The sequence below is a fragment of the Pundamilia nyererei genome, unplaced genomic scaffold (genome assembly GCF_000239375.1).
Source record: "Pundamilia nyererei isolate P.nyererei 1_Seehausen unplaced genomic scaffold, PunNye1.0 scaffold00031, whole genome shotgun sequence".
NCBI lineage: Eukaryota > Metazoa > Chordata > Actinopteri > Cichliformes > Cichlidae > Pundamilia > Pundamilia nyererei.
The window spans coordinates 814,767-823,944 of NW_005187432.1; the positions used below are offsets into that span (position 1 = coordinate 814,767).

Sequence of the window (9,178 nt, forward strand, 5' to 3'; positions counted from 1 at the left end):
TTAGTGTATATTTGCTGGTTTAGCCTCAGTTTAAGACTGTGTGTTTTATTTAAAAAACAATCTATTAAAATTATCTAGATTTGATTTCTTATGTTTCTTTTCTTCTTGCCTTCTCAAGATTTTGTCTTCGTCGTGGAATTCCCCATTTAGTTACTTTCTGTTTTCTTTTGTTTTCTTAGTCATTAGTTAAACTTGTTTTGTTTTTGTTCTAATTCGTTTCAGTTGCATCTTGTTTACCCTGGTGTTTCTATTATACCTACTCATGTGGGTTTACATAACCCCTCCTTTGTCTCTGTTAGCCTGCCTTTGTGTGTTCCTGCATCATTCACGCCATGATAGTTTTTATTTATTTATTTATTTTTACCTTAATTTTCAGAATAATTTTATGTGATGATTAGACTATAGAGAAAAAAACAGCGTACAGGACCAATTAAAGGAAAAACAAGGAAAAGTGTGTTAGTAAGGTGCTGGGGCCCCTGCATGCCCACTGATTGACTGTACAAGTCTCATGAACTCTACTGGACAATCACCATTCTTCCAAAAGATAGAATATAAAGACCAGTATAATCCTCACCATCCTATAAGAGTTGATTACAGGGTGAAGCCGATCACTCATAACAACTTAATGCTTATTTGCAGTGAGCTGTTTCATCTAAGGTGGAGTGTCTCGAAGTTTGGACGAAAACTTAGGGATAAAACCTGGACAGAGAGTGGTTTATATTAGTAACTGTAACCTAATGTTAATGATGTTTTTCTTTCTCTCTTTTTTTGTTATCATAATTTTTTCACTGCTTAAATTGTCTGTTACATTTCTTATGGCCTCCTTTCTTTCTTTCTTTTCAGATGTGTTCATAAATGCTACAGGAAGGTTAAGTCTCTTCTTAGAATAAAAGTATTGAAACAGCAGAAAAATGCTCCTTTGGTCATATCAGCCATGCTACGCACACTGAAACTACAGAGAAAGGAGGAGCTTCTTTCCTTGTGGCTTTCGCGGCCCAATCACTTTAATTTTTGCACTAAATGGGCATGACAACCTAAACCATGCCTAAAAACGAGCCCTCCAAAATGTAAAAGTCATATTACACATGTAATATGTCAGACATCTGTATCTCGCAAAAAAGTCAGTTGTCTGGCTGTTTATAAAGGTAGTAGCTAGGTTACAGCATATTGTAATTGGAGTTACACATAAATAATAAATAATCATAATAAATGATTATTATTAAAATAAATAATAATCAGTCACCCGCAATCACACCTGCTACACGCGCAGTGCGCTTGTATGTCATAATTACGGTAATAGCACAACGTCACCTGTGGCTGAAAGTGAGTTTGGTGGTGTGTCGTTTAAGTACTTCCTGTAATGGTGGAAACTACATTTTTAAACACGCACAGACGCATTTATCGGCTTGTTGTTTTTTGCATGAATTTTCTAGGAGGATTCAGTCGTGACCGTCTGTCTGGATCACAGAGGTACTAAAAACAAGCGTCCCTCTAGCATACGCGGAAGAACCTGCAGATACTTCTGCCGCTGTGCTTCGGTGATGGATGCACTGCTCTAATACTTTCACACAGATTCACACACAGCACGCGTAGACGTGTGCAGCTTAAAACGTTTATTTGTGCTGTAACAAGGAGCCGAATCCAGTGAGAGATGGAGAGCTGCGACTTCCAGAATCAGCTGCTGTCCGTCATGGAAGTCCTGGCCAAGGCGGCTGTAGCTGAGATAAACCGGCGTGTGGACCAGAGCTGCACGGTGCTCAGGCTGGAGGTGAGCCAGAGCCGGCGGGACATCGACCTGCTGAAGAGCAAGTGTGAGGTGATGGAGGCAGAGCTGAGGAAGAGCCGGATGAGGGCCAGGAGAAAAGGTGGGGACACCTGCCTGAGAGATGCTGAGGAGTCACGTCTTTGTTGTTTATAACTGACAGTTTTGTGTGATCTTCTCTCTTAGTGTTTAACAATCCATCAGCGGGGAGATTCTCTCCTCTGGTCAAAGTAGTTCTCAACAAGGAAACTCAGAGCTCACATTGGGACACACCGGTGGAAGCTCAGGCTCCAGATCAACCCCAGCAGGTAGGGTACGGCTATTATACCAGTGCACCATATTATCCCATAGAAAATCCAGAAGTGAGAGTGAGAGACAGAGCCTTTAACTAGAAGAGCCCAATCCCCTTGTGGAACCAGCTCCCAGTCTGGGTTCAGTTCAATTCAATTCAATTCAGTTTTATTTATACAGCCAAATCACAACAACCGTTGCCTCAAGGCGCTTTATATTATAAGGTAGACCCTACAATAATATATACAGAGAAAAACCCAACAATCATATGACCCCCTATGAATGGCAACAGTGGGAAGGAAAAACTCAGTTTTAACAGGAAGAAACCTCTGGCAGAACCAGGCTCAGCGAGGAACCAGTTGCTTTAAGGGAGTTTTTTTTTTTAAACCTATATCCTTAAGATAGAAACACGGGAAAGTAAATTAGAATATATGTAATAATTATTTTATATTGACTCGTAAGTACAAAACTTTATAACTTTGTGATGTTAACCTTATTTAACCTCATTGTAGATGGGCTAGAGCTCTACTAGCACAACTTGCATATAAGCACTGATGCATTTGCTTGACCACGCAGTGCATGTGTCATCTTATTTAAGCACTAACCCTGAGCCTGCTGTTGCAGTGTGCTGAGGCCGTGGAGCTTGCTAATGGGCCTGATCACATACGGATCAAAGAGGAGTGTGCAGAAGAGGATATGTGGAAAAATGATGCAGAGGACAGACCGAGTGAGTCCACACCTTTAATAGTGAAGAAATAAAACAATGTGATGTTTAAGAGGAACTTTTCGTTCAGGCACAAGGAATACTTCACTTTACTCAGATAAGCTGTAAAGGTAAAGAAATGCACTGTTTATATACAGGTCATAAGATGAGAAGCCTGAGTCTGAGTACAAATTAATATGTATGTGTGCTAATGTGCACCAGAGCTGATGCTACACACATGGTTCAGTTTACAGACAAATTATTGTCTAGGTTTGCAGTTTAACAGCATTGCACTGAATTCAAAGCCCAGGATACGATCTGATAAGAATTACAACTATAAATTAATTTCAAATGAGCCAAATTGTTATTTGCCGACTATAAATCAGGGATGTCAAACTCAGAGGCCAAGTGGGTCAGACCAGTGAAACTTCCCTTTCTATTGGTGCAAAGAGGTTTAACTGCCCATTTAATCCCTGAGATATCACAATATGAGGAAAAAGAAGCACAATTTTACCTTTACTTTCAACATATGATAAAGAAATGCTGCTCTGCTTAATAAAATAAATCTATCAGCTTGACTCTGGGATTGAGTTGCAAGAAATAAATGTGTAAAATTATCATTGTTCAGACTGTCCTGTAGTTATAAAGCAGAAAGTTTTTGTCCACATTTATGTGTTTTACTGTGGAAAAAATGTGAAAAAAACAGGAGATTTTCTCTAATTTAATTGTTTAATTATTACTTAATTACATTGGTGTAATATGGATAGCCACAGGGAAGAGCTTTAATAGTAGGGCAAGCTGTCAAATTTATGAAAATACAGAAATATATGAAAATAAATATATGAAAAATTTACACCCTCCTTTACATTTTCCAAAGCTGTCCAGTGGGGTGACTCAGGAGACTTGGCCTTATGTTTGACACCTTTGCTCTAACTGATTAAAGGTTTTATTAAAGGCATCTCTCTGGTAATGTGCTCTCTTTAGTCTCTGGAGCCGAGCATCAGCCGTATTTCGACACAACAAAACCTGCCCAGGGCGACAGCTTTGTGGAGCTTTACCACTCGGCTGAAAACCCGGCCCTCTCTGAAGATCTGGTTTCCCAAGTAGACGGCTACAGCATTTTCCCAGAACAGCAGCTGAACAGCGGCCAAAATGATATCGAACTCATAGTGAAACACGAGAAAGAGGAAGAGGCGGATGAGGACGCAGCTCCACTCGGTTCAGCCCACACGTTTGTGACAGAGACAGCTGAGGGGCAGCTGTGGCCATCCAGCGTGTGCAGAGACACGGGGGACCCAGGTGTCCCGTACACCGGGCAGCAGTTTGAGCAGATTCCTGCTGCATTTGCATCTTCAGCCCTGTTGCATTTGGAGGATGTGGCACCCAGAGTTCACTCTGTTGGGAAATTAAATTCTGTTGTGCTGAGTTCCTTACGACTGAAAAGACGAGGCAGAAGTTTGGGATGTAAGAGGCCACAGTCAGAGGAAGGACAAAACTCTGCATCTCAGATTAACTCCACAGATCCCACCTTGATTCCTCAACAGTTACAGAGCTGTACTCAAACGAGTAATCCAGACGAGAGCCGGACTGGGCCGAACCCCGCAGGCCCCTTCGCCACACACAGAGTTGGAGGCAGTTTGAGCCTGGCGAGGAGGATGAGGACGCCCTGGAGGTCCGGGCTCGGCGAGAAGCGGTTCAGTTGCACGTACTGCGACAAAAGCTTCACCAGGTTCAGCCAGCTCAAAGAGCACCTGAGGAGTCACACGGGCGAGAAGCCGTTCAGCTGCATGCAGTGCGGCCGGAGCTTCACCAAACAGTGCAACCTCATCAGACACGCGGTGGTCCACAGCGGGGAGAAGCCCTACGAGTGCTCGCTGTGCGGGAAGTGCTTCACCCAGCGCTCCAGCCTCAAGTCTCATCAGAAAACAGCACACTTATAATGTTTATTTTAAACAACCACTGCCCGTGTGGAGAACTTAATAATTGGTTTTGTTTTTGTGATGTTACATATACACATAAATTTAGACTGAGTGGTACAGAATTATAAAACTACAGTCAAGTTTATGGCCCGGCTAATGTGTTTCCATCAGGCGCCACACAGGCTGCATGGAAAAGATGGATTGTGGAAAGTTGGTGTTTTATCTTTTTATGTTTATTTTTCTTTTTTTAAGCCAGCTGTGGTGAGTAAAGGGTGGAAATAAACTCATCAACTCCTCAAACATGCCCCGTATAACACATCTGTTTTACTCCAACTAGGAACAAATTTATTCAGTGAGACATAAACTCAGTGTTTATGAAATGTTTATTGAGGTCACAAACCGAGTAAAACTGAGTTCTTTTTTTTATAGTCGCCCTCTACTGGCTTTTAAAAAGAATGCAGGTTTAAAGCACTTCTCCAATGGCTTAAAATTCAGACCTGAAGCATATGTCAATCTTTCATATACAGTCTGTAATCAGACTGCAGTACTAATGCTAGCTTCAGTCCTTTTAATCACTGGTTTCAAATCACCTTAAAGACTCATGAAACGTAGCTTTATGTGTTAATCCATCAGCCTTAATGAGAGGCTAATGAAAAGCTAAAGAGACTTTCTACCTGCCATTCTTCTCTCTTCATCTTCAACCGTGTTGTTTTTCCTAAATGACCAATTTCATATTCATTGCCTTATTACATGTAACTTATGTTAATTTAATCCTGATAAGTTTTTCCCTGCAGAGCCCAAACTGCAAATTTGAAAAGTAAATAAAGTTGCTCTGCATTTGAACTTGGTCCTTGAACACATCTTTGAACACATCTCAGCCCTATCAGAGATTAGATCGGTGTCTGGTGTTTCCATTAAACATCAAAGTTACTTGTGCTGGAGGTAAACCAAAGAAGTACCAAAAAACTGATGGGCCGTCAGAGGGTAGAAGAAGAGATTGTCTGGCTCTAACAAAAGCAGTAATCCCTGCACCCCCCTCCCCTCCCATGTTGTTGTTTTTACATTTTCAAGCACAATGTCAGTGTTTTTATAAGCTGGAAATCATTTGATTATAAATTAGGTATGTTTTAAATAACTTCTTACAACTGCAAACTAAAGTAGGAACTGTGGTATGTTTAAACCTCTAGGTTACATTTTTACAAACAGTCAATCGAGGATTAAGTTTGATTTGAATTTTATTGAATGTTACTGGTCATAAAACAGAAAGGCGACCTCTGCAGGCCGTACCCCGCCTCCCACCCTGTGAAGCTGGGATAAGTCTCTCGGCCTATGACCCTGAACTGGATAACCTGCAGATGGACGGCTGTTACAATAAATACATTTCAGTAAACTGAAAGAAATGTAACCAGATTAGACTTGAAGGATTTTGGAAAGTGTCAGAACTGCTTTATTTAAATATATGACTCATGAGAATTAAACTAACCATCTTTTGGCATCGCTTGTCTTCAGTCTCCGGGCATGGAAATCAAATTGGGAAGTTTCATTTATTTTAGAAACAGATGTCGCTTAGGATGGTGCAGTGGTCAGCACGAATGTCTCACAACAAGAAGGTTCCTGGGTTTGAATCTGTCTAGAGTTTCAATGTTCCCATGCTGCCCGTGTAGCTTCAGGTACTCTAGCTTCCTCCTCCAACTCAGTGATGCTTGTTAGGGTTATTGGTGATTATAAACCGATTAAAGACTGACTGGTTGATCTTTTCTGAAAGCTAAAATAGGCTCTGGAATCTGAAGTGTGAGTTCTGAGGGTGACGGGAGTCATCCTGAAGTAAGACAAGAAAAACTCAGGCAAACTTGTTATTCAATCAGAAAAACAAAAAACATCTTAATCTGTATTCAACAAGGCAAGTACCACAAACATTTTACACAAATATACAAAGGTAAGACATTACTTTTTTCAATATAAATATGAAATTAGATCTTTTATCCTGTAAAACTGTGATAAAAGTTGCATAGAGGAGTAGTGATAGGACAGGACTGTATATATCACTCTATGTGTGCATTTTAGTTCTTATTAGAGGGATCAGACTGAGATCAGCAGAACGCAACAAAAGCCACACAAGGAAAAAATATCGGCGTTGATGTTCAACACTATGAATCTAATCTTTAAGAGCCATTTAGTTTGTACACAGAGCTGTTCGGATAGACATTTACAAGGATTTTAATACTCATTAAGGTGGAGATGGAAAAACTAAAGACGACTGATTCAAATCAGACATTCAGTGGAGTGTAAAGTACAACAAGTCACAGGGTCTCATAGTTCATTAAACAAAGCGAACCAAATGTTAGCAGCTTTAAAAAAATCTGTACTGTACGCTGTAATTATTCAGTTTTACCAAATAACAACTGCATTTATTTGCGGCACTTCCTGTTGCCTAAATGTTTTCCCTCCACTAGAGCAGAAAGTCACCATGAAAGACTTTGAAACTCCAGGTTATGACGTTAAACTGGAAAACATATTTACACCCAATCATCAACTGAGTCCTTTAAGTAAAGTGATTTCAGTATCAGCAATGTTAAAACAATACCACCATGAAAAGTTTCTGACAACGCACAAATCTGTAAGGACTGTTTGATAACACTGTTTGTATGACTTACAGTAATCCTGTTTTTTTTTTTATAAGTCTGACGTAAGACCCGTCTTTCTATAGTTTACCAACATTTGCTACAATTATCAACCTTAAAGTGGATTTAATTATGCTTCAGTAGCTTCATCCTGTAATACTTAATCAGAAGAGTAAAGTGGGAAGCAGGTTGTTACTTCAAACCCGTCACACACTGGATGGTTCGTCTACTAGTAGAAGCACTCAAATATTATGGACGGATTATTTAATATTATTATTTTATCTTCTTATTTCCCTTCTTTTTTAAAAAAAAAAATCAGTGGTGAGACTTGGCAAACTCAGGAGTGATTAATTTTTGGAGTACATACAAATCTAGAGCGAGAGATGGCGAAAAACTGGAAACTTTGCATCAAAACTTTACATGATCAAAACTGGGAGACAGAGTTGTGATATATTTTTGAGATGTATATGAAGCTAGATCCAGATATCCTTCTGAATCCAGGGATAATTCAGTGCATAGCATGGAAGGATTTTCAGTCTTTGTGGTGGTATGATCTCAGATTTGGCTTTTTATTTAAGTTTTGCTCTTTAAAATTTGCATCGTGTGGCTTTAAACTTGTCTTGAGTTGGAACACATCCAAGTAAATAACCTGTGTTTTGGCTTGCTTCTTTTTTGGAGGGACTGTTTTGGAAATCTGGCCTGACAGATGTACAAGACATTTATTACAATATCTATGTTTGCCTACAGAGGGTAGAAATAAAAAATGCTTAGACTGGCTGGCTTTCGTTTGACTAGTTTATCTCTCCTCTTTTTTCTGTACTTTAAAGTTAGCGGGCTAAAAAATGTCAAAAGAACAAGAAATGTTCCTGAAAGATTTCAGTCGCCTGACACCAGGTTGTTTTTTTAAATTGGCAGGAATGAGCAGTGAGGAACCACCCTTTTCCCAATTTCACAGAGAAATCACTGACAAACCCTTAACTCTGTCACCCTTTTTCTCCTGGGGGAGAGATTAAACATTTGTCTCGTGAATGCTTTTAGGCACGTTCTCATCTGAATATCAGCGTACGGTCTTGTAAATCTGATGCGGGGGTTTTTGATTCAGTATAAGCATTTGTTTCTCAATGAACACAAAAAGTATCAAAACCTAAACACAACACAATGGCTCTTCAATACCTCTCCTCATAGACAAAACACTGCCTAGAGGAAAAAGAAAAAAATCTACATCTCACAATATTAAATACAAACAACCTTTTCAGAAAAATAATCTCTATGCAGAGGGTCCGTTGTGTTGATAAAAAGCTTTTTGTGCTATTGCTGACTTTCACACCTGGGTGGAAACTTTGAAAAATAATTATTTATCCAAATCAAGTGTGCTTGATTGAGTCAACAGGTGATACATTCACTTGAAAGATCACAATCAAGTGATTTTTCCTTTTATCTTTTATTCTCCAAAAATTTTTTAAATGTGTCCAGTCTACTTTTAAAAGCAGTTTTCGGCTGCCTCTGTGGAGTCAGAGTCCTCCCCGCTTTCTTTTCCACCACCTCAGTGTGTTGACGCATTTTGCGCGGGTGCATTACATTGGGCATGTGTTTGTCCCCCGTTCCCATTCCTGCTCGTCCTCCGGGCTGCTCGAGCAGTCCATGGCCTCTCCACTGTCTCTCTCACTGCTGGGGATCATCGGAGACCAGCTCTCCCCTAACGAGTCCTCCTTACTTCCCTCTACCTCCCCGTCGTCCTCCCCTCTTCTCTGCCCGCAGTAGGGTGGGATTTCAACCACGACATATTTCTTCGTCCAGCTGCTCAGCGCCACCTTTTGCCGGATGTCATTTCCCATTTGGCCTGCATCAGACCGTGAGTTAGTACCTGTGAAAAAAAAAAAAA

The 9,178-nt window shown here is 40.2% G+C and overlaps 2 protein-coding genes across 4 annotated transcripts in view; one reads left to right on the forward strand and one right to left on the reverse strand.

Annotated features, from left to right (window-relative positions):
- Positions 1–1,255: 1,255 nt before the first annotated feature.
- Positions 1,256–5,829, forward strand: LOC102211094 (zinc finger and SCAN domain-containing protein 21). 3 transcript variants are annotated; one of them, XM_005728966.1, is made up of 6 exons: positions 1,256–1,323; positions 1,434–1,470; positions 1,633–1,865; positions 1,949–2,070; positions 2,678–2,780; positions 3,741–5,829. In XM_005728966.1, exons 3-6 carry the CDS (start codon positions 1,652–1,654, stop codon positions 4,694–4,696), a joined length of 1,395 nt encoding a protein of 464 aa, XP_005729023.1. In that variant the 5' UTR covers positions 1,256–1,323; positions 1,434–1,470; positions 1,633–1,651; the 3' UTR covers positions 4,697–5,829. The 3 variants fall into 3 exon arrangements, with proteins under 3 accessions (XP_005729023.1, XP_005729022.1, XP_005729020.1); XM_005728965.1 differs by having other exon boundaries at positions 1,319–1,538; XM_005728963.1 differs by having other exon boundaries at positions 1,319–1,865.
- Positions 5,830–5,892: 63 nt separating this feature from the next.
- tesk2 (testis associated actin remodelling kinase 2) overlaps positions 5,893–9,178 on the reverse strand; it is a 33,291-nt gene continuing 30,005 nt past the window's right edge. The window contains exon 14 of the mRNA XM_005728967.1: positions 5,893–9,160. Coding sequence (XP_005729024.1) covers positions 8,871–9,160 — 290 coding nt within the window. The 3' untranslated portion in view covers positions 5,893–8,870. The remainder of the gene's footprint in view (positions 9,161–9,178) is intronic.